The sequence below is a fragment of the Pleurodeles waltl genome, chromosome 2_2 (assembly GCF_031143425.1).
Source record: "Pleurodeles waltl isolate 20211129_DDA chromosome 2_2, aPleWal1.hap1.20221129, whole genome shotgun sequence".
Classification (NCBI taxonomy): domain Eukaryota; kingdom Metazoa; phylum Chordata; class Amphibia; order Caudata; family Salamandridae; genus Pleurodeles; species Pleurodeles waltl.
Window position 1 is genome coordinate 718936345 of NC_090439.1, and position 23729 is coordinate 718960073.

General features: G+C 44.9%; 1 protein-coding gene across 1 annotated transcript in view; it reads right to left on the bottom strand.

Annotated features, from left to right (window-relative positions):
* Positions 1-23729, bottom strand: part of ARFGEF1 (ARF guanine nucleotide exchange factor 1) — a 961498-nt gene that overhangs the window by 713359 nt on the left and 224410 nt on the right. Inside the window, exon 5 of the mRNA XM_069220293.1 lies at positions 19449-19628. Within this exon, the coding sequence (XP_069076394.1) occupies positions 19449-19628 (180 nt within the window). The remainder of the gene's footprint in view (positions 1-19448; positions 19629-23729) is intronic.

The following is a 23729-nucleotide window of genomic DNA, read 5'->3' on the forward strand; positions in this document are numbered from 1 at the left end:
TATGCAGGTTTTAATCCGTTTTTCTATTTTATTTTAGTGCCAATATGTCACATTTTGGCGCTCTGAAGCCTGCACACAAGGATGAGAAAAGGGAAGAGTAAACGGGTAGACAAATGAGAAGCATATACTATAAGCTAAAACGCATGCAACTCGTCACAGGCAGTTTTAAAGCATCGACCAAGCCATTGTAACGAGTGAGGTCACCACGCTGTACATACACAAAACAGCGTCACTTACTGTGCTTTTCATATAACACATATGGTGGGATGAAATGCCTTTCACCGTGTCAATATTTACAACTTACGTTTGTTTGAGGCTTAAGCCCTGCTAGGCAGTGAATCATGTCCCTGGTTCTCCGAGCCTCATGAATGCTCACTGAAGGGAAAAGATGGACTATACCTATATTAGGACTGTTTTGTATTGCAAAATTGATTTAACTCTAAAGAATCAATATAGGGGATGAAAGACGCAGAGTAGCATTTTCTGCTTGGTTTGGAGCCTAGACGGTCCTTCAAACTAAAATCCTTCATGCATTCAAAGATAAGGTATAGCACACTTATTAGAGGGGAAGCTACCTTCACACACATCCAGGAAACATAATTTAATTGTAATTTTGCCTTATATTTCTCAATAATGGGTATCTTTAGCAAATAATTTCACACACAATATCTTCTCTAGTGTGCATTTGTTAAATTCTTTTTTTATTACCACTTTATATACACTTTAATTCACACATGCACAAGATCAAGATACTTGCAGTTACTACAATATGTGTTGAGAACAACAGCACATGGGTTGTATTGACTGTTGTTCATGGTGAGCATTAATAATATTATAAATAACAAAAGACACAAAAGATTGTCAACATTTCATAATCATTAAACGTGTTTCGGAGGAGGAGGCTCATGTCCAGCATAGCATTAAAAGAGGAATACAGGTGACAATGCCAAACGTGGGAGCTGGGTTCCCCGGGTTCCTTGGTCCCTTTTAATTTCAGTCTTAAGCAATAGCCAGAGAATTTCAAACTTGAAATACTCTTATCATTAACTAACGCTGATAATTTTTCCAGGGCATATATGTTATAAATATTGCCAGAACAAAGCTGTATCTGATGAGCTACTGGGAGCTTTAAAACATGTACAATTTTAATTCAAACAGCAAGAAAAAATGTGTAATCCATTTTCCACTGATGTCGTTAGAGGACATATGCTACCTTCCTCTGAACCTTCTAATAACATGGCATATAATGGCAACGTTATCTTTGTAATGGTTTCAATACGTGACAGTATCTCTTTTCAACAGGACTGTATATCTGTGCATGACCTTCCTGTGAACTAGAGTGCCTATTGTTCCCCAAACCTTTTAATACATGTTCAGCCCTCTAAGCATTGCTCTTGACAGAGATGAAGCCAGGAACCACCATGTCATACTTTTTACAGGCATTTTGTTTATGTGCACACATACAGGGGATTTGGCTCCTCGGGCTCATCTTATTACCCTTTAGGCAAGGATTATTTTTGTGTGAAAGTCTCAAGTTGTTGATATGTGTTAGAAATTCGGTCTCTAGTTGGAAGAGGTATACACCATTGTCCAAGGAGGGCCACAATTATACTCAGGTTAAGTTGCAACACAATCCAAATTATCCTATGCTCATGCTCTGGTAGCTCGGCACAGAGCAGGCAGGCTTAACTTAAAAGGCAATAAGTAAACTATCTGTGCAATAATTCATACAGTAACACAGTGAAAACACCAAAACGAGTACCTCACACCAGTTTAGAAAAATAGATCATATTTATCTGAATAAAATAAGACCCAAACAACAAAAATCAAATATGCGCAAGTCAAGATATCAATTTTTAGGTTGAAATCATTTTTATCGGTATGTAACAATATACAGCTATCGCATTGTAAGACCCTCCCGGAAGGGGGCTGTCTAGTGATAATAATTATATAGCTGTATTAACAGTAAGAACATAGAATGGGATGAAAAATAAACAGACCATCCCCCCTCTCCTCTCCTCCTTGGGAGCACAGCTACCCATTCATACAACTACAATGAGAGAAAACACTAGTGCTTATACCCCTACAGGGCCATGTTCGCTGTATCATGGCTGGTCGTCCAGTAGAATCAGGAGCCGAAGATATCCGGGACATGTCAATTCCCTAAACTCTGTAGAGAGGAGCATCAGAAAAGGGCCCCATTACTCTCAGAAAGAGTCCGCTTGGCTCGTCAATGTCAGAGTAATCTTCTCCATGCCTAAAATGTGCCACAGGAGGTATATCCATCCTAAGTACGTGGAAGAGTATCAGTACCCCAGTGAGTGAGTATGTTTTCAGTGGTCGCACCCAATGCCAACCCTTTTAGTTGCCCCCATGGACTTCAGAGAGTAAGTAATGACATTAGGGAGACCCAGCAATAAATATGGTGGGAAGCGGGGGAGTTGGGTACCCAGGTTTGAGTCTATGTCTTGCACCACTGCCTCCCTAGTAGTATGTGAGCTTCGGACACTTCCATAGAAAATGTGCCAGGGTGTCTAGGGTGCCACAAACCCTCCAACACTTGGGGCTGTGTGAAGGGTCCCCCTTGTGAATTTGTGCAGGTGTAAAATACCAGATTGCAACAACTTTAGTCGCAGATTCTACGCTTGCCATATTTTTTAGCTGTGTGACGTGCCCTGTAGTATATGTCCTCCCATTCCCTATGTGTGAGAGATCATCTGATTCGGCTCCCATCGTCAATGTCCTGGGGATGTCTGTGTATCGGGGGCCTTTTGTAACAAATTATACAGTTTAGTGATTAATCTTTTATCTGAGGTCTTCCTAAGCAGCCATTGTTCAAATTTCGTAAGGGATCTCTGTGCCTGGCCTCGAAACCTGGGATGCTTGACACAATGACGAATTTGTAAGTAGGGCATCGGCTCTATCTCGAGGAGTGCATGTTCGGGTTTCAGAGTGTCAAAAGGTATCATATCCTAAACATCAAATAGATGTCCAGCAAAGCGACACTCCGGTTGCAACCACCTGCTGTAGGTCATGGTGTTCATACCAGGGGTAAAGTACAGATTGCCAGCAATTGGTGTCAAGGGCGAGGGAAATGTTGTAAAGTTTTTCTGTGTTGCCACCAGGACCCATAAGTGAAATGTGTCATTGGAGATGAATATAAACCCCAGAGACGTTGTGAGCGGGATAGGAAGGGGAGCTCCCATAGGGATGTGCCTGCGAACACCCTATTCATAAACAGTCACCTCTTTTCAGACTCTTCTCTCAGCCACTCTACTAAATAGTGGAGTTGGACGGCTTGAAAATAGTAAAATAGATTGGGTACCCCCAGGCTCCCCTGTGCTGGTGACTGATGGCATGGGGTGCGACTCGGGCGAGGCCACCTCCCCGCCCTAATGAACAGGCTCAAATGTAGTTTTTAGAAGAGGTATAAGATTTGCGGAAGGACCGTCATCTTAAGGGCGGCAACACAAGCCAGCCATGAAATCGGGTATGATTGCCATTGGGTAAGGTCATGTCGTACATGCTGTCACGATAAGTGGTAGTTAACAAGGAATGTGCCCAAGATGGTCAGAGCCAGCTGGAGCCATGGATAAGGGATACTCTGTCTGGGCCAACATATTGCAAACTGCCTTTCCAGATACTGTTGGTCGTGAAGTGGGACCGAGGTATTAGGGGCTTGGGATTTCTGAACATTTACGATGAAGCCGGAGATCTTCCAGAACTCCTCTATCTCCTGCAGAAAAGCCAGAAGGGCCCCCTTGGGGTTATCGAAGGACACTAAAAGTTGTCCGCATATGAAGCCAGGGTGTGCATTTTGCCTCCAAATGTCACACCTGTTATTTTTAGATTCAATCGCATTCTCTGTGCAAATTGCTCCATATAAGTGGCGAATACTAGGGGTGACAATGGGCACCCCTGTCTGGTGCCCCTGCATATGGGAAATGGTTGGAGAGAATGTCCCTTCACTTGCACCGTCGCCCACATTTTACTATAGGTGCTATGGATCCACTTGAGAAACCAAGGGCCAAAACCAAAGTGTGTTAATGTTGTGGTCAGGTAGGGCCAATGCGCTCTGTTGAAGGCCTTCTACACAACCAGGGTCAAAAGCATAACATCCCTGCGAGCCCGACCTGCCTTATCTATGAAATGGAGAATGCATTTCGTGTTATTCCCACATTGGTGGTGCATCACAAATCCGTTTTGGTCTGGCTCAATCAGACCAGGTAGAAGCGGGTTCAGGCAGGTAGCCAAAATACCGGTTACTGGTTTAATGTCCATATTAAGTAGTGATATTGGTAGGTTGGACCCACATGATTGCGGGCCCTTCCCGGGTTTAGGAAGAACCGCAATGGATGCCTCCAGCATTGATGGTGGAATGAAATCTGGGACTGTTATGGCATTTAATAGGTGTGTCAAGATGGGCACCTATTGGAAGCATAAAGTTTTATATAATACAGAAGGGAACCCATCCGTCCCCAGGGACATCTGAAGCTTGGTTTTAGCTATTGCCGCTATAACTTCTTCTGTTTTAATTGGGCCTCCAGCTGTGCCGCCTGGTCCGGTGTTAACCGAGCAGTGGTAAAAAAAACCAGAGATAGGTCTTGGAACCGTCTCCCACCGCGGTGTCAGCAGTGTACTAGCTTCCATAAAATTGACCAAAGGCCACAGCTATGGGACGTCACCTCTACTCGTGTGTCCCTCGGGCAATCGGAGAGACTCCACTCCTGTGGACTGTTGTGGGGCGCAGAGGCGATTAGCCAGCAACAGGCCTGTGCGGTTGCCTCCCACATAGGAGGAATGTCGCATCCGGAGGGGCGCATATTCTGCTCTGTCTAGGCCTAGGCCTGCCAATTGTTTACGAGCCGCCTCCAGTCGCCTCCAGATCCTCAGCACCCTGGTGCACTTATGAATCTGTTCTAGCTCTAGCACCTGTTTGGTCATTGTTTCCCTTTTCTATTTCTTAATCTTGTTATCCATAGCTGTAATTGCTATTAACACTCCTCTAATGACTGCCTTTAGACCCTCCCACAGAAGGGAAGCAGAGCCACCCAGGATATTGATGAGTGCCAAAATTCTGGAAATAGCTTGTTCTATTTGTTTATCGACGGCCGGGTGCTGCAAAAGAGCTTTGTTCAGTCGCCGTGGGTGGAACTGTCTTTGGAGAGGAAGGAGCCCTAGGGCAAAGACACTGCAGAGTGGTCCAACAAGCAGCTGGGTTGTATATCGATGGCTGACAGTAAGGACTGTATTCCTGTAGTTCCTAAAAAATAGTCTTATGGGCATGTGAGTAGAAGGTGCAATCCCTAGACTGCGGATAAGACTCTTACCACAGATCTCGGCATCCCAACTCCCCCACCCGCCTAACCCCTTTCGCTGATAACGTTCCCACTCCCACTGTAGGTGGTGCCAAACTGTCCATCTCATTGTGGAAAACTAGGTTCAGATCTCCTACCAGTAAAAGCAATTTGTCTGGAATGGCTGTCATCTCCAACAGAGTTCATTGGATAAATCGTTCTTGATCCTCATTTGGTGCATAAATGGGCCCCACTACAATAGTGTCTCCTTGACCTTCAGAGCCCTATCTCCCACTTTACCCCGGAAGGAGTGAGAAACTAATATAGCTACCCCAAATGTCTTTTTGTCTGCCGAAGAGAAATACTGGTGAGAGAAGGCTCCGGACCATAATCTATGGCAGTCCTCAGCTAAGAGATAGGTCTCCTGTAAGAAGCACATGTCAGCTTTCGAATGCTCTAGGTGTGAAAGGACCGCCCTATGTTTGACCAGATTGTTAAGATCCTTAACATTAAGGGTCAATACAGTTAACTTATCGTGAAGGGTGTTAGAGTGAGATCCTTCCAATATAGTAGTTGAGCCCTGGGAGGGTGATAGAAATTTTCACCGCCTGTCCTCCTATGATCGTGTCCCTCTTAGGTCGCTGGCTATTTACCTACCACTGTGAATGTGAACCCCCCCCTCTCAGAACAAAAAAGTCCCATCCCTGAAAGAACAACATCAACATAGTTCAACAGTTCTGGACGAACCCAGAATAGTCTCTGTGGACAATCCTACAAATGAAGGTCTAATCCCACCTGAGTCCAATGTCTCCTTCCGTTGGTCCCTTTGTCCCCCACCCGTGTCCGCTCTGTATCTGGTCCTCAAATAGCCAGAGATACTTTATGGTCCAAGGATCTTCACCCCTCTGCCTCCTCCGATAGGGACTCCAGCACCGCCCTCCTCTCATTAGCCAAGGTCTCTGGATCCAAGCAGTGTGTGCGCGCTGATGTCCTCTGGCTGTGCCACCTCCTCACGCTCGCGTCTCAGGGTCCTCCTTTGTTGCAGACCTGGTTGGCTCGTGGGAGCGTTCCAGTCGCAGGGCTTTACTAGTCGCCTCCAGCAAGCGATGATGGTGCACAGTTCCATCCAACCTGAAGATAAACCGAAAGGGGTGGCCCCACAAGTATGCTATTCCTTTTTTTCTGAGGAGTTTAGTGACCAGTCTGAAATCTTTACGTTTTTGCAAGGTGATTAAGGATAGGTCTACGCAGAACAGCAATATGCGGCCCCAAAACTTCACTGGATGCGCATCCCTACCTTTGCGCAAGATCTGTTCTTTAAGTTGAAAGTCATGTACGCAAGCTAGGACGTCAGCCAGCGGAGCATTGTCTCTGCGGAGGGGACCCACTCTATAAACCCTGTGGAGCTTGATGCTTTCCTCAGGTGGTGTCTCCAGCAGCTGAAGGAGCAGGTCTGTGACACAGGCATGTATGTCCGATTCCTCTGTGCCAGTCGGGGCCCCACTGATCCTGATATCGTTCCTGCTGGACCTGTTTTCCAAATCCTCTGCATGCATCTGGAGGTCGATCTGTTGCTCTTTGGCGAAGGATCTCTTGCTGGAGCAGCTCTAGGTCCCCATCTCACTCAGTCTCTCTATCCTCCATGAAGGAGACCCTTTCGTCCAGCTCCGATATCTCGCACCAGACCTCATGATCCTGGGAGGAATCTCATTTCACCCCCTCAGGACTTCCTTAAGAGATGAGAAAAAGGCCTCCAAGAACGAGCGTGTTACCTGTTCCCCTCGCTCGCTGCCCTCTGGGGTGCAGTTGTGCCCTCTCTACCCCCAGTTTGGTCTCTGTGGGTTTGGAGATCATCTCGCTCAGGGTACGTTCCTTCTTAGCATGGGCAGCCGTCAAGCTAATATAGGTGCTAAGTCTATCCAGACACCTATGGATCCCAGTGGCAGAGGGCTACAAAGGAATCCGTACTCTATGCATGGGGGGGTGTCTCACAGGCTCTTATGCTGTCTCACATCTCCGCCTCCTGTGGTCCAAACAGGCACCGAGTAACCGGGGTGGGCCACAATGCAGGTCGCTCACTGGTATAGCTCTCCAAGCTCACTGGTTCCAGGTAGGGGCCCACGTCCCAGATTAGGTCCTGTGCGTGCCACCCCAGCGAGGTATTCTCCCGGGGGCAATCTCCTGGACCACCAGTGTAATCATACCCCCCAAGTCGTGGCCAAAGAAATGACCTGCAGTGTGCTCCCGCAATCCACCGGCTCCTAGGCTGTTGCGCTCTCCTCATTTCTCCACCTCATGGTAGCATCTGGAGTGTGGTGCTGTCCTTCCTCTATTGCCGGCCGGGAGATTGGGGGTGGGATTTCTCTGCAGTCTATGTTGTTGGCACCCACAGTCATCCCTCAGGCCCGCTGATATCCTCTCATGGGCAAGGCCTCCCCACAGCCCTCACATCAGGCCGGGCCTCCGCGATGGGCCCAATGGCAGGCCATGTGAAGTGATCAGGCTCTAATTCCCGGGTCAAATCAAATCAAATCATTAACATTTATAAAGCGCGCTACTCACCCGTGCGGGTCTCAAGGCGCTAGGGGAAAAAAGGGGGGGTTATCGCTGCTCGAACAGCCAGGTCTTTAGGAGTCTCCGGAAAGCGGAGTGGTCCTGGGTGGTCCTGAGGCTGGTGGGGAGGGAGTTCCAGGTCTTGGCCGCCAGGAAGGAGAAAGATCTCCCACCCGCCGTGGAGCGGCGGATGCGAGGGACAGCAGCGAGTGCGAGGCCAGAGGAGCGGAGGAGGCGGGTGGGGACGTAGAAGCTGAGGCGTCTGTTGAGGTATTCCGGTCCCTTGTCGTGGAGGGCTTTGTGTGCGTGGGTGAGAAGTCGGAAGGTGATCCTTTTGCTGACTGGGAGCCAGTGCAGGTGTCTCAGGTGTGCGGAGATGTGGCTGCTGCGGGGTATGTCGATGATGAGGCGGGCCGAGGCGTTTTGAATGCGTTGCAGGCGATTTTGGAGTTTGGCTGTGGTCCCGGCGTAGAGGGTGTTGCCGTAGTCCAGGCGGCTCGTGACGAGGGCGTGGGTCACGGTTTTTCTGGTGTCGGCGGGGATCCAGCGGAAGATCTTGCGGAGCATGCGGAGGGTGAGGAAGCAGGCGGAGGACACGGCGTTGACTTGCTTGGTCATGGTGAGAAGAGGGTCCAAGATGAAGCCGAGGTTGCGGGCGTGGTCTGTGGGGGTTGGGCGGTGCCGGTGGCTGTGGGCCACCAGAAGTCGTCCCAGGCGGATGGGGTGTTGCCGAGGATGAGGACTTCCGTTTTTTCAGAGTTCAGCTTTAGGTGGCTGAGCCTCATCCAATCTGCGACGTCCTTCATACCCTCTTGTAGGTTGGTCTTGGCGCTGGCGGGGTCCTTGGTGAGGGAGAGTATAAGTTGCGTGTCGTCAGCGTAGGAGGTGATGATGATGTCGTGCTTGCGTACGATGTTGGCGAGGGGGCTCATGTAGACATTGAAGAGTGTCGGGCTGAGTGATGAGCCTTGGGGTACGCCGCAGATGATCTCGGTGGGTTCTGAGCGAAACGGAGGGAGGTAAACTCTTTGGGAACGGTTTGAGAGGAAGGAGGCGATCCAGTCCAGGGCCTGGCCTTGGATTCCGGTGGAGCGGAGGCGGGTGATTAGGGTGCGGTGACAGACGGTGTCAAAGGCAGCCGAGAGGTCGAGCAGAATGAGGGCGACTGTTTCACCGTTGTCCATCAGGGTTCTGATGTCGTCAGTGACTGAGATGAGGGCGGTTTCAGTGCTGTGGTTGGTTCGGAATCCGGTTTGTGAGGGGTCGAGCAGGTTGTTGTCTTCCAGGAAGGTGGTCAGCTGTTTGTTGACGGTCTTCTCTATCACTTTGGCTGGGAAAGGCAGAAGAGAGATGGGGCGGAAGTTTTTCAGGTCGCTCGGGTCAGCCGTAGGTTTCTTTAGTAGGGCGTTGACTTCGGCATGTTTCCAGCATTCGGGGAAGGTAGCAGAAGAAAAAGAAGAGTTGATGACGGTCTGGAGGTGCGGGCGATGATGTCGTCGGCTTTGTTAAAGATGAAGTGCGGGCAGGGGTCCGAAGGGGCGCCGGAGTGGATAGAGTTCATGATGGATTTGGTTTCTTCCGTGTTGATGTGGGACCAGTTGTTGAGGGTGATGGCCGTGGATGCCGGTTCGGTGGTGTTTGGTTGGGTCTGGTGTCCGAAGCTGTCGTGGAGGTCGCTAATCTTGCGATGGAAGAAAGTGGCGAGGGATTCGCACAGATCCTGTGAGGGTGTGACGGCGTTGGCGTTGGCGCTGGGGTTGGAGAACTCCTTGACGATGCTGAAGAGTTCTCTGCTGTTGTGTCTGTTTTTGTCCAGTCTGTCGGTGAAAAAGTTCCTTTTGGCGGCGCGGATCAGGTGGTGGTGTTCGCGGGTAGCGTTCTTGAGGGCGGTCATGTTGTCAACGGTGCGGTCCTTGCGCCAGGCTTTCTCAAAGGCGCAACAAGTTTTCTTTGATTCTTTGAGGGTGTCAGAGAACCAGAGAGGTTTTTTGGTGTTGGTCTGTCGATGCGTGCGTTTGAGGGGAGCAAGGATGTCTGCGCAGTTGGAGATCCAGTTTGTGAGGTTGAGGGCTGCGTCGTTGGGGTCGGTGGTGAGGGTGGGTTGGTTGGCGGCGAGTGCGGAGAAGAGTTGCTCTTCGGGGATCTTGTTCCACTGTCGACGAGGGATGGGTTGGGTGCGGAGGTGGCGGGTCTCGCGTCGGAATGTGAAGTGGACGCAGCTGTGGTCGGTCCAGTGTAGGGCGGAGGCGTGACTGAAGAAGACGTGTTTGCTGGCGGAGAAGATGGGGTCAAGTGTGTGTCCGGCGATGTGGGTGGCGGTGTTCACCAGTTGTTTGAGGCCGAGGTTGGCGAGGTTGGCGAGCAGGGTGGTGGTGTTGGGGTCGTTGTTTTGTTCCAGATGGAAGTTGAGGTCACCTAGGAGGATGTAGTCCGGCGAGGCGAGGGCGTGCGGGGAGATGAAGTCGGCGATGGCGTCGCTGAAAGGGGCGCGTGGCCCGGGAGGACGGTAGATGAGGGGTCAGACATCCTCCAGTTCTATGCCGCGGTCACGGGTGTGATCAGGCCGGCTTTACCTCTTCCAAGGCTGGCCTAGCTGGAGAATGGGGCCTGTGCCACGACTGCCATGATGTGGCAGGAAAACCGCAAACAGCAAATGAGTACTTCCATTCTAGCTAGAATGGAGGCAAGATTAACTGAAAAACATGGTACGGCCAGAAGAGGTTTGAATAACCTCAACGAGATGTGGGCATTAATTAAGGATTAACAAATAAGAAATGTTAGGGTTTTCCTTCATTCCACTTTATTCCATTTAAATTGGGCTTTGCCGGTTCTTACAGGTCTCCTTATTTTTGTCATTATTACTGTCTTTACATTTGGGAGAGAGTCAAAATGACAAAACCTAATGAGATGTGGGCACTGACTAAAGATTAACTAAAAAGAAATGCTAGTGGTTGCCTTCGTTCCAGTTTATTACAATTCAATTTATTTGTTTTTTTCTGGTTTACAAAGGTCTCTTTATAATTAATATCACCAGTATTTCAACTCGCTTTTACTCGTTTCCTACATTTGGGATAGAGGCAAAGCGATAAGATGTGAGCATTGAAGCCTATGGTTTTAAGAAACGACATGCTAGGATGGCCGCCACAGTAATACAAGTGTGGTCGGCACACGAAAGGAAGTGCTCTGTCTTTCCTTTCTTTTATTTTTAGGATATAATTGGTTCTGATAGCGGTAGTTGAAATACACGCGCTGAGCTAAATACAAGTGATTCGCATGACGTAGTTGCAAAAACCATTGAGAAGGAAGATATCCACACGTGGAGTTCTCTCATATAAAAAAGAACGTCGAGTGCAATCTGTAAGTAGAAAACAGGCGTCACTGACTGTATTAGTATTTTTTATTTTATTTAAATACATTCGGTCCCAAAAATTTTGACCATTTAAATTTAAAAGAAAAACACAGTTTTACATAATTGTATAAATCCACTGGAATCGCAATAACTCATCATAATTCATAATAACAATCATTCAAGATACTATAAAAGTCTAATAATCAGCTAACGTATAAAATGTTTCAATAAAATCCTTACAACTAAAGATTAAAATTATCTTATGCGGTCTCAATTTACTCCTAAAAAGGTCCAGAATTCTTGTTAAAATACAGGAAAAAATAACAGGGTACATATCATAATTAAGAGATAAAAGAAAAAACGCAAAAATATAGATCTGATTAAAATCTCCCTCTGTAAACAAACACACACACAGCCTAAAGCTCTTGGGGCCTCTCTACAGAAATGAGCCTACGACGAATACGCCAAGCCTCCGATAAAAATTTGGTAACTGAGGAGGCAACCAGTGTGGATGATTCATATTTGCATATTCTGATGGCATTAACTCTATCCGACAATAGTAGATTTTTACAGAGGGGGATAATCCACTTTCCTCTAGGGTTCTTGTATGAGGGACAGAAAAACAGAATATGCTTGATTGTTTCTTTATGAAGAGGACAAGATATGCATCTATCGGTCGAAGGGACGCTGGATGGCCAGTGGGCCGTATAGATATTAGTAGGCAGGGAACCATATCTAAGCTGTAAATAAAGGGCACGAGCATAAGATGGCATAGGGAGGTTCATGAAAATCTCGGGCCAAGGTTCATGTTTAATTTGGAGAAATTCTGATGTTAGCCTACCCACCCCGTTTTGGTGCAGTATATCTTCGTTGACTTTTTCCCAATATCTTCTTTTAACGAGATGTCTTGTGTTATTGGGAATCAGTTCCGGGTGTTCCCAGTAATGGGAGAGACCTATATTAGCCCAAGCAGATTTCATCTCCTGCAGCCATTGAATTCTAATCGGGCCCTGTGGAGTAGCTATAAGTTCCCTCACCGCCACCCTATATGGTTCAAGTTCAGGAGTTGTCCAAAGGCAGATCCAATAAGAAAGTGGTCTCAGGGCCGCTATGGTTGTAATACTGTTTAACCCTAAGTCGAGCCTGAGAGGAATCATTGGGGTACCTACCCCTAACAGGGAAACCTGTCTAAGGAAGTTGTTTTCTTTTGTTTGTAAAATATCCAGTCTTATATGTAATCCCCAGAGTTCTGCTCCATATAAGGCCGCCCCACGGATTTGGGCATTATAGATCTCGGCGATTATAATCAAAGGGGAACTCAGGACCTTTCTAGACCTACGGACTAGGGCCCCACCTCTTTGACTTAAAATAAGTGCCCCTTTACCAATGGCTGCCTCCCATTTTCCAGTGGTTGATAATCTAATTCCCAAATAGTCAAACTCTTCCACTTTCTCCAATGGTATTGAATTCATTTCAATTTTAACACAAGGTCGTTTCCGTAGAGAGCTATATATCATAAATTTCGTTTTTTTAGCATTGACGTCAAGCCCAACATCCCTACAGTAAGCACAGAATTGGTTAACCAAAATTTGGATCCCCACAGGAGATTTGGCTAACAAGATTGTATCGTCCGCATACAATAAACATGGGATTTTTTCCCCTGCCAATTTGGGCGAGTCGTTTATGCAATTCTCCAGATAACGGATACAGTTATTGATGTAAAGCAAAAAAAGGGTAGGGGCCAGAACGCACCCCTGCCGGACTCCTCTGTTGATGGCCACAGGATCTGTCAACTCACCCTCCTTGCCACATCTAATTCGGGCATAGGTATTTTCGTGAAGCCGGGTGATAAGACTCAAGAGACCAGCAGGAACCCCCATATTGGAGAGTGACCATAGCGTGTTCCTGGGGATCAGATCAAATGCAGCTCTTAGATCTATGAAGACCACATACAGATTTCCCCCCCCAAGTCCACATTCTTCCACTTAATTGCCAGGAATCTTAAGACTTGGTCAATAGTGGTCACAGCAGGTCTAAACCCTGCTTGTAGATTCGATAGGGCATTAGATTCCATGATCCATTCATCAAGGTGGCACAAAAGATGTTTGGCATAGATTTTTTGGAAATTATCCAGGAGACTGAACGGACGATAATTAGCTGGAATATTAGGGCAGCCTTTTTTAAAAATGGGGACCATCTCGGCCCCTTTCCATGAGTGAGGGATGGGGGCTCCAGCTGCGATTGCATTGCAGATTCGGATAAGATAAGGAGCCCATATGTCAGGTCTTGTCTTGTATAGATCGCCCGGAATCTTATCAGGACCTGGAGCCTTTCCCCAATTTAGTGAATCTATAGCGGCGCTAGTTTCAGCTAAAGTGAATGAGATCAGGGTAGCGGTTTGGGATATTAGGACATCGAGGGACCTAAAAGATACCTCGGGAGAACCTGCGTATAATTGGCCAAAATTCTCAACCCAGGTTGCAGGAAGAATTGATGTACCAGGTACAGAGGCAGAGTCTCCACAGTTTTCTGCTATTAATTTCCAAAACCTGGAGGTATCTTTTGATTTAGCGGTTTCCAAGATAGCTACCCATCTAGCCTCTTCCCAGCTTCTACGTGCCTTAATACAGTTCTTATAATCTTTTCTAGCTGTTCTTATAGATTCAACTTGGCCTGTTTTTAAAACTTTCAGAAGAGTGAGCTGTGTTTCCCTACATAAATTGTTAAACCACCGTGCCCAGCACTTTTCTTGGTATTGCTAGGGATCTCTTTTGTGAGGAGGTGTTTTAGGGAATCAAACAGTTTACTATAAGCTGCTAAAAGCCTATCACCCTCTACATCTTCTTTGAAATACAGCACACTCCATTTGATTGGCAAGCAGATTGTAGATTGATGAAAGGTGCTCGGGGGATGTAGTAACAAACTCCCATTTTAAATTCTGTCTATTATTTGATAAAACTAGCTGATGGGCATAAAGCTTAGAATGGGGTATCTCAAGTAAAGGAAATAAGCCTCTAGTCGATAGAATCAATGGGTCATGGTCACTCTCTTCATGCTCTTGTACTCTCATATCAACCATATGGCCCCACAGTCTAATGTCGAAGAGTATATAATCAATCTGGCTTCTAGTCCTTCCTCGTTTGAAAGTGGGATGCAAATTTGCATCAGAGCTGGAGCGACCATTACAGGTTCGAAGGCCATAAGTTATTATAATATCAGCCACTAAACGGGCTGTTTTGCTCAATCTCGGCCGTTTGTTGGAGACTAACTGTGGAATCCCCAATAGGCGTCCTCTTCCTGATATATCTCTTGAACCAGGAGATTGGGCTCAAATGTAACGTTAAAATCCCCTCCAATCAGAAAAAAGTGAGAAATATTGTTTTTAAGTAAGCTATCCAATAAAAATAGAGCGTTGCGATCTGCGAGGGAACCCACACTCCTGTTATAAACATTGATTATTAGTAAGGATTTCTCCTCGGGAATCATTAGCAATAGGGCCGGTAGATCAGGGCAACCCGTGTCTATTACTACAGCTTTACTTCTGAGGGAACTACTTAACCATATAAGTAGCCCTCCTGAAGATCTCCCAGAGGGTGACTTTCGAGCTGGAACCCAATAACTTCTAAAACCTAATCTATGTTTGGGATCCGTCGCCCAAGTTTCTTGAAATAGACATAATAGATGATTGTCAATGAATTGACCCCATTCCAGATTTTGCATTTTGCTTTCCAGCCCTGCTATATTCCAACTAAGAACTTTGGCAAAATCACTGGATTTGGTATGTCTAGCTTCCTTTGAAGGAATATAGTTGCCTGTATCTGTATTGTCTTGTGTAGTGTACACTTCACAGGGTGCAGGGCCAGATAAAATCATATCTAATGGAGTATGTGAACCATAGAGCCCTGGATCCCTAGAGGTGGTTGAGGGATGGGAAAGTATTGTCAGGGGTTCCCTGATTATCAGGGTCCGTCAAAGGCAATGAAATTGCTAGAGTAGGAACATCAAAAACAGTATAATAAGTGTGCTCAGAAACTAGAGTGTTGGAATCCTCTTCCCACGGGCCATCGCATAGTCAATCTATCTCCGAGAATGAATAAGTATAGTATGAATTGAGATTTGTGAAAATAATGATTTTGAACATTCTAATGATGTTTCTAGCGAAAAAGAAAAATACTTTGAAGAAACGGCAATTGCAGTCAGCAAAAGTTCTACGAAAATGAACTCTACATTTAAAGGATAAGGTCAGCTAATGTCGTTTGCATTGGTCAAATAATAATAAAATAAGGAAGAGTATAAGGACAGTTTGATATATAAAAGAGGTGTGCTGGTAAACACTTGGATGTGTTTGTTATGGGCTATAATGCATGTACTTATTAAAGTTGGTTATTTACTAAGAACGCACATTATTGAAGTAGAATGTAAATTAAACAAGCATGATTTTATTGACATGCTTTCGGTGTTTCTGTTTTTATGGTTACTTGTCCTTGTGGTTGGATATATGGCTAAGGACGGCAAACACATGGTGTAGGTATAATGGTGAACAGGGTTTTTTAGTAGCCCTGGTGGCAATGATTGTTAAATGATTTTGATCAGTGAGTAACATATTGTAAAAATTGTATATATAGGCACTGTCTTTGATGTCCTGAGGAGGCCAGAAGCTGAAAGGCCAAAATGTGTTGACTATACTTTTGAGGAATGTTTTGGGAATTATGGAACAATGAGACAATGAAAATGGGATAGTATCGTATATAAGCACCAGGAATAAAGAACCTAGGAAAGACGATACTAAACTTCATTACCTCATATTATAATGCTGCTTGCCGGGAAAAGGTTGAGCAGCTTATAAATTGAAAGATTTCAGTGCAAAAAAAAAAAAAGCCTCTTTCTGAATATTGTTTTAGAACACTGGATGTTAAGTGTTACATGTTTATTATTTGTGCCTGGGTAATTGTTTGTATATATTATTTGTGATTTAGTCATGTGTATAGTGTTGTAATGTTCAAATTTTATTTATAAGAGTAAGACAGAGAGAGACAAAAAACTAATAAATAATTGGAATGGTAAACACAGTAATTGTTTCCAGTGATTAATTGACTTTTTCACTTAGGATATATATATATGAACATATATTTATCCCCTCTGTATACGTCGGCTTCACATGTGAGGGCACCCACTGGGGTACTGCTGCGGCTGTAGCATGTGCAGGAGGGGGTGAGAGGGTGGTTAGTTCTCAGGTGTCACCGTCGCCGTAATCCCCCAGAACCGTCCTGGAATGGGTGGCAGGCATGGAGGAACTCAACTATGCGTCCTAACCGTCCGTGATCTTGACTTCACCCCTCAAAATATTAATTTTTAAAGATTTAAGTGAGTCTCAATCTTTAAGAATCAGTGGTTATATCCTTGTAACAGACAGTACCTGAGATGCGTCAAAAATAACAATGCACAGGGTCACAGAGGAGGAGCTGCGTCGAAAAATAAGGTGCTGCCTCAGGTTTTCCGGAACAGCACAGACAATGCAGTTTCTTTCCACGCTACAAAGTGGTACATCGATTTACAGAAGCGCAGCTTTAGTTCCTCACTGCGATGCGGGGATATCTTGATGCCTAGGGACGATGCGTTGAAAATCCTTGATGAGCTGGAAAGAAGGAGCAGGCTCTGTGTCGATCTGGTAGACGACGCAGTGATTTTTCAGCCACGAGGCATGAGCTGCTTTGATTTCGGCAGGCAATGTGTTGATTGTCCAAAGCACAGAGATTTTCTTCTTTTGGTGAAGTCTTTTTGGCCCTGAGACTTCAGAACAGGAGGCAAGCTCAATCCAAGCCCTTGGAGAGCACGTGTGGGGAAGGCAGAGTCCTTCCAGCAGGGTCAGGGGCAAGCAGGCAGCAGGGCAACAAGCAGGACAGCAGACCTTTACAGCAAAGCAAACCAGATGACTCCTTTGGGCAGCCAGACCGTTACTCTGACAGAGTCCGGTTGCAGGTCCAGAAGTGTCTAATTTTGGAGGGGCACAGACCTTGTATATATACCCAAAATGCCTTTGAAGTGGGGGAAACTTCAAAGAGTGGTTTTGAAGTGCACAAGATCCCCTTTTAAACCAGCCCTGTCTGTCAGGATCCCTGTGAGGGGTTATCAGTCCTTTGTGTGAGGGCAGGCCACTGGCCTTTGAAATGTAAAAGAGAGCCCGTCCACCCTTCCAGCCCAGGGAGACCCATTCAGTATGTAGATGAATGCAGATGTGACTGGGTAACATGTGTTTATGGCTGTATGGGTGGAATGCACAAGGGGAGCCAGCACAGACCAAACGTGGTTTGGAGACAGGCAGCCAGGCACAGATGGAAATAAGTGCAGAGAAATGAACACTTTCTAAAAGTGCCTTTCTAAAATAGTAATATTAAATCCAACTTCACCAGTAAACAGGGGTTTCTATTACCATACTGGCAATATTAAACATGGCAGGGCTATTCCTTTCAGAATCTTCCCCTTAAAAATACATAAGGGCAGTTCTAATGGTGGCCTGTGAGAGGAACAGGCCTCACAGACGTGAGAAACCTTTTACTTACATAGCACCCTTCCCTATGGGTTACCTAGGGCCTACCTTAGATCCGACTTATATGGAGAAAAAGGGGAGTTTTAAGGCTTGGCAAGTAGTTTTAAATGCCAAGTCAAAGTGGCAGAGAAACTGCACAGACAGGCCTTGCAATGGCAGTCCTGAGTCATGGTTAAAGGGCTACTTATGTGGGTGGCACAATCAGTGCTGCAGGCCCATTAGCAGCATTTAATTTGCAGGCCTTGGGCACATCTAGTGCACTTTACTAGGGACTTATAGGCAAATTAAATATGCCAATCAGAAATGAGCCAATGTTACCATGTTTTAGGGAGTGAGCACATGCACTTTAGAACTGGCTAGCAGTGGTAAAGTGTCCATAGTCCTAAAGCTAACAAACGTGAGTTCATAAAAATAGGAGGAGGAAGGCAAAAATGTTTGAGGTGATCCTTCAGAAAGGGCCATTGTCCAACAAGATCGCAGTAGATATTTAAACGCCTTTGCGTATGAAAAAACAATGGTTCTATGTGGGTATTTTTTTCATCCCGCAAATTCCTTTACCGTCTTCTTGTCCGTCCAACGTAGTAGCTGAGTCAGGTGAAAGTCGCCTTTGCGAGTAAGGTCAAATAATTCAATGCATTATTCTCTTGCGAGTAGCTCACTACCAGCAAGCAGGTTGCCCAAAGATGGTAGGTTGTGTGAATATAAGGGAAATATAGGGTCACATCCTTAAAAGTAACAGACAGAGGTATCTATTCTGGGCTCTCATCTTTCTCCATTTCCCACATGATAAAAAGGTATCATATCATCCACTAGACACTCTGGGGCAGATGAATTACTGGAACTCGGGTGAAAACGTTTCTGGAATGTTCTTACTTTCCTCCTGGTGGAGTTCGCTTACCCACATATGTGGCACATGTGTCTTCCTTGATCTGGTCCTGTCCCTGAAGCATGATCTCCCTCTGCACTGAATGCAGTATTGAGATCAGTCTTTGTGTTTTGAATTCAGCCTCCTTCCTGACAGATAGCCCTCAGGACTTAGAAGATCTAGTTTGAATGTCCCTCTCTGTCAGTCTCCTGGCTTCAAAGGAGCAGACACTTGATGATCAAAAAACATAGGACAATGATCTCCTGCACAGGTTAGTGAATGTCGAGGCTCTCCGAGTTGAGCCACTAGGACCTTTGTGTCAAATGACAATGGTAGCTCGGGAAACAACATCTACAGATTGAAAAACCCACAAATGAATATGAGTGCATTCCAACCAACTAACCAACACATTGTTCTCCTTTAGTTTTTACCTCAGATAAGGAGAACTGTGTTACCTGAATAAGCTTTGCTTACCACACAGGCAGGTTAGATGTATCTGTAAGAGATTCTCTCAATCATAATTAGAGACAGTGCCAACTTCCTTCAAATGCCCAAATAAAGAGGCACAGCACACCAAAAGTAGAAACAATCAACAACAAGCTTACAAACGCACACAGGCACACAAATTCTACAACGGCCACCCTCATCCCAAAATGCACACAAACAAGTAAGAGTGTTAGTTCCCCTTATCACATAAATGTCGAAAGAGAAACATTATCATTTGCCATGTGCAGCGTGTTTTTTGATCTGTCCTGTAATGTTACCTACAAACTCAACACATTAATTGTTCACAGTAAAAACACCCCCAGACCTTAGTCAATGATTGTAGAAACTTACTGCTTGGTTCTCCATCCGTGCAAATATAACATTTAGCATTTGTGTTAGGGTGGCTTTCGCTGTAGTCTGATTTATTAGATTTTTGCTTCCTAGGTAGATGTTGTAGCATGTCCTCACTGCCTGTAACACCGTTCCTTCGTGAATTTCTATGTGTTGAGATGTTACTGCTGTGAGCAATGCCTGCAAGTAAAAGCAATTCCAATTAAAAACATTCTCCATCTGAACAAGTAGGTCAACCCGACAGACAGTTTAACACACCCTAACACCTCTTTACATTTCTCTCTTAAGCCAACAAAATTACCATTTGCATTTGTAGAACTGAAGCATTTCATACAAAACAATTCACACATTCTAAAGGCAATGCACTTAACAACCTAAATCCTACAAGAGTGAACTAAATTCTTGCCACACAAGTATCTCGCTCTTTGTTTTTCCAGTATTTGAAAGGGGGAACTACAAATAATTTTTAAAGGGCTTTGACATGGAAAAAGGACTCCCCTCTTATTGTAAGTGGTGAAAGTGAAGATGGCATCTCCTCTTTTTGACCGTAATCGAGTGAAGATGGACTACTCTTGTGTTTAAAGCTAAGGGGTATCGAAAGTGAAGAGGGAGCCCCAATCTCATATGCCAACATTTTAAAAGTGTAAAAAGAGATTTAAAAACTCAAATTGGGGAAATGTATTTTGCCCATTCACATATATTGTAGCAGAAGCAATTTTAGGCGTGTGACAGCTAAAATAAAGTAATTTTTTGCTTGCAAAATAGAGAGTCTCCTGCCTGAATCGGGTCTGTCAGCATGTATGTAATCTTCTACAACATGTTTTCTCTGGGGGGCTGTCCTTTTGCCTCTCTCTAAACTATCCCCAGTGGAAATGTAGTGAATCATTGCTTGCTCCAACAGACGCCTAACAATTTTGCAGACTTGTTAGGCCAAACTCCATGAATCAACTCTCAAATTTCTGTGAGTGAAATTTCCTCTGACATCCTCTTTTAGATGTTCCACCCCAACACTGTTTTCCACTATCTGACCACCTGACTCGCTAAGAATCTTTTCTGAATGATGCCACCTTTGCTGTCTGCTAGGGATGTAATTTTTTGTTAATAATCATAATACAGTTATAGTTTTATCCACCCCTATTATACTGTTAGTTTTATCCCCTCCCCAAACCACTACTTCCCTCGCAGACTCTTCCCCCAACATATGCTAACCTTTACCTATCAATCAACTTCCTTTTGCTCAGATCCCTAATAGCAAACATAAGAATCTTGTTACTACACTCAATCATATCCAGTGCTACTAGACTCAATCATGTCCAAATCACTCTATCAAAAAACTAGCCCATTACCGTCACAATCACTCCACCACACCAAGCCGATAGCCACCTCCTGTGGTACATCTCAACTACTGTCACTAATACCTATCTACCTGCAATTGTGGGCGAAACTGGATATCATAATCTGAGAAATTAGCTCTCTAATTGCTAACCAAATACACTAACTTCACAACTCTGAAAATCAAAAGATTTCTCACCTCTCACTTGTTGACTTGTTATGAGAATAGAATACACAGCCTTTCTTGGACTTTCACATCAAGAAACAACAAAGTTTCCTGCCCAAAGCAAGCTTGCCACTATCTCTTGGAGGAGGAAATCAACTCACTTCTAGAAGCTTACAATTAGAACAATTCTATTTAATCTTCCCAAGACACTCAGGTGATCCAGACTGGAGAAGATAACTAGGAAATCTAGGTCACACCTATTAAGAAAAAAACTAATCTAGGTAACCTGATTCCTGCTTCTATCACTACCTATCATACCACATTTTCTACTACAACTACAGATGTGCAAAACACTGCACAGAGATTGCTACGGTGATCCTAAAATGCAACATTTTGACAACCTATTCCTCACAGAAATCTGGCTAAATGAATCTTCAACTCCTCTGATCAACATATTGGTCCCCGACTTCTCAATCAAACACATCGATAATGAGGGCCGCTCCAAAGGAGGGCTCGCAGTCATTCAAAGGGGCTCAGTCCACCTTAACTGTTTTAAAGTTGGTCACAACTCCATGTTCGAATGTCTGGGAGTCAAACTTTGCACCAGAAACTCTAAACCTAGGAAAAAAACACATCACTTACCACTCACAGGTAGACAACCACATTTTTATTAAGGGATTAATTGATCTCATTGCTGAACATTCTCTTTCACCACCATCTTTATTGTGGGAGACTTCTATTTCCACTGGAGAGACCCTATAACTCTCAGGTAGCCCAAGTGAGTGTCTTTGTAAATAGGTATGACCTAACACAAATCTGCAACAATCAAATTAATATAAAAGGCTCTAGCCTGGAACTGTCAATTCCTTAAGAAGGGAAACTATTAATTGACTGTGTGACGTGTAACTGTAACAAGTAGGTGAAAAGACCAGCAACAACTATTTAAATAATATATACTTTGGAAGTGGCATCTAATTATTAGGTGGTTGTCAATGCTTCATAAATCTATAGATGTGCTTGGGGCCTGAACCTGATGCGAGGGGGCAAGTGGTCTGTGTACTGAATAAATGCTTGCATCTTTGTGTGCTGCATGTGTGTTGGGTATACTGTTGTACGGGCTGTGGTGATTGTGTGTTTTGTGAATATATTTGTCTATATTTCCCATTTGTATGTTTGAACTGCCTGGCTGGCAATTGTTGTTCTTGGCGTTTCGAGAGAAACTGATGCATTATAGGATAAATCTCCATCTCAGCCACTGAAAATTAAGTAGGAGCTGAGAAAGTTGGCAGAGAGCAACCCTTTGATAAGTATTTTCTAATAGGCACAACATTGTAATGTATTGCTTTTTATATAGCATTTTCCTCTCCTTTGAGAGACCCATAGCTTCCCTTTTGACTCATTTACAGAGCGCTTCACAGGCCCAGATGAGGACAAGGACAGTTCAGACTTGCTTTAAGATCCTGGATGTCCTTCCAGCGCATGGTTAGAAGGAAAGTGAATATAATTTGGTTTCTATGGGAGTAGCTGGGTGCAGTGCATGATGTTTCAAATTGTGGTAGGGCATGGTGAGCTATACTTCCCTGTGCATAACCTGGGTGCATTGCAGAGTGTAAAAATAGGTGTATGCTACTTATCTTTGAGCAGACTGTGTAGACACTGCATGGGCTGCTCCCAGTGGTGAACCAAGAATCTTCCATTGACTTCCGATCCACTCAGAGGCCAAACCCATTAATATACTTTAATGGGGTTTTAACAGGACTGACAGCCCCAAGATTCACAGGAGGTATTGCAAAGCCTCTGGCACAAGCCTCTTTCTAGGACTTAACATGCAAGACTTCCTCTCTATCTACCTACCTTCTCTTCACTGGCTTCCTAGGGTCAAGAGAGCCTTGTTCTAATTCCTTTGTATGTGTGAGAAAGAAGGCCACAGAAGAATTACAGCATTTTATAAAGACCGGTGCATAAGGTACCTGCGCAACAGACATTTCTTCTACTTGTCGTTGTATGACCTTGCTGTTTGTAAAATTAAGGTCACCTAAGAAGGATATCTTTTTTCTATCCATTAGTTAAAGCCTGAAACCCATTTGACCTTTTGAAAAAAAACTTTACTTGTACCTCTTCTAGTTCTTTCTGAGCTAGTGAGCAATAACGCCAGGAAAGCCTGGCCATGGGCTCACTTTATGCAATGCACCTACCTTAGAACTTAGAGAATTTAGGGTGAGTTGGTCATTTTTGGGAGAAAAGCAAGTTATAATTTCTATATCTCACGCTTGCAGTCTGTGTCTTAGTGTTACCACTGGATTGCTGTTCTATGTACTGGTAATTGTGTGTTCATGTTCCTGCTCACTAGGCTGTGAAGTCATGGCTGTTTGTGAAGGAGTGTTCCATGAACGCCAGCTAGTGAGCCAGAGGACTGTAGACAAGAGGACTGAGAAGATATAATCTAAACTCAAAGTTGGCATCTGTGAATATGTGCATAAGAACTGCCTTACCTGTAACTGAAATAAATATTACCCTAAAGCCCTAATTACGAATGGCCTGGAATATTCGCCTTCAGGATTACAGATACCACATGTGTTGGTAATTTCTAGAGGTGAAGGATGGGGAGGTTATCAGGTAACCCAGATTATGGGAGAATAACCAGCAGAAGTTGGACTGTGTGGGTTGATTCCTGCATGGTTTCCTTATTTCAACCACATACTCTGTTTGCTTTCACTCGCTGTTTCCAGGTGAAACACCACTGACGCAGTATTCCTGCAACTTGGAATGATGATTCAGCAGCC